Raw genomic sequence first — 1579 nt, 5'->3', positions numbered from 1 at the left:
CTTATTTCTCATGTGAAACTGAAACAAGTGCTTCAGCTTCACCTAAGTTGATTTAATCAAGAATTTGATCAAGTATATTTCCTTTGCTCTGGGCAGTTGGTTATTTTATATAAGAAAGAGTGAGTGACCAGTAAGCCACTTTATATTTTTGTTTGCCTTTTATTTTGATTGTTTTTAACATAGATCTTGAATTATATGTATAGAGAAGTTCATTTTTACACACAGTTAACATGACTTTGTGTGTTGTTTGCTTGTAGTTAGAAAACAAAGAATCACAAAATAATTTCTTTGTACAACTGCTTTTAGATACCAAAAAAATAACCTTATATGAGTATGTAGGGGATAAATCTGAAGGAATAAAAAGAGAAAAAGTATGATGAAAATACAAGCAGATCACAGGAAAGGAACGTGCCAACGTAAATTGCCAGGCTTTTATTTATTTATTCCTTTAGCAAGGTTTAGAGAGAGGTGGGAAAAAAAAAAAGAAATACTTGTGTGTTGCAAGAGGTTTAGGGGAAGTGACTGCTGAAATCAGAGTATAAATGGTTTGCAAGGTCAGTCTCTGGAGCAGTTAGTGAGTAAAACAGGAGTGGAAATAACACAGAGTACTCAAAAAAAGTAAAGTCCAATCCTGGATGTGTTTGGATGAGTTTCTGAGTCTCTAGAATGTTGTTCCTGGGCTATGCAGCTCTGCTCTTATGTTGGACGTGTTGTACTGCACAAAGAGGTAAGCTTTAATGTAGAAAAAAAATCAGAGCTCTTTCTTAAAGTGTATGTGAAGATGGTATTTAAAACAATTTGTAGAGGCATTGTAGCCTTTCTAATGAACTTCTGACAACAGTGACTGAGATTTCTTCTGGCAGTGTTTAACACCTTTAGTATTTCATATCTTATCATAGGTATTACTTCACCTATTTATTTGGATAACTACTGCTGTTATTAGTCTGATGCCCAAATTTTAAATGTTAGTATCACTATAAACTAGAGCCAGATGACTAATTTTTTTTTTAATTATGTTTGTTAATTATTCTAACTTCTAAAACCGGTAAACAGTTAGTAGAATAAGATAGTAAATATTCCATAAATGTGCATTTATTTCTGTCTGGAATAATCGGTGAGATGATGTGAGAAAGAGGAATAATTACTAAATTGACTGAAAAGCTTATAAAATATCTCTTGACTGACAAACTGTTTTTAGTCTATGAAATGAGATAGATGTATACAAGTATGCTTTTGTACATGTTTAAAGAGGTAGCTAATATACTGTGTATCTTCACAAGCCTCTGATGCTTTGTTTCTCTATTGAATTTATTTTTCTTTATTTGTGTTTATATTGTTTAATCTATCCTCAGTAGCTGAATTTTTTTTTTGCTTTGCACAGACTGTTGAGGAAAGGGTGCTGTGTGGTTTTGAGCTAGTGTGTCTTTGCTTGGTTCAGCTTGTTTTTAATTTTGGGTGAAGACTATGAGGACCTTATTAATCAAAATAATGCAATGGATTTTACTTTGAAAAATTGAAAAAAAATCAAGAAATTAAAGGAATATCTTACCTTAATTAAATATTTCTTATAATAAATACT

At 31.5% G+C, this 1579-nt stretch overlaps 1 protein-coding gene across 1 annotated transcript in view; it reads left to right on the top strand.

Annotated features, from left to right (window-relative positions):
* The first annotated feature begins 554 nt into the window (after positions 1-554).
* CFH (complement factor H) overlaps positions 555-1579 on the top strand; it is a 32831-nt gene continuing 31806 nt past the window's right edge. Inside the window, exon 1 of the mRNA XM_017815633.1 lies at positions 555-727. Coding sequence (XP_017671122.1) covers positions 667-727 — 61 coding nt within the window. The 5' untranslated portion in view covers positions 555-666. The remainder of the gene's footprint in view (positions 728-1579) is intronic.

The sequence above is a fragment of the Lepidothrix coronata genome, unplaced genomic scaffold, assembly GCF_001604755.1.
Source record: "Lepidothrix coronata isolate B3197 unplaced genomic scaffold, Lepidothrix_coronata-1.0 Scaffold52, whole genome shotgun sequence".
NCBI classification, from domain to species: domain Eukaryota; kingdom Metazoa; phylum Chordata; class Aves; order Passeriformes; family Pipridae; genus Lepidothrix; species Lepidothrix coronata.
The sequence above is the reverse complement of the archived record's forward strand: the minus strand, read 5'-3'. Positions and strand labels throughout refer to the sequence as shown.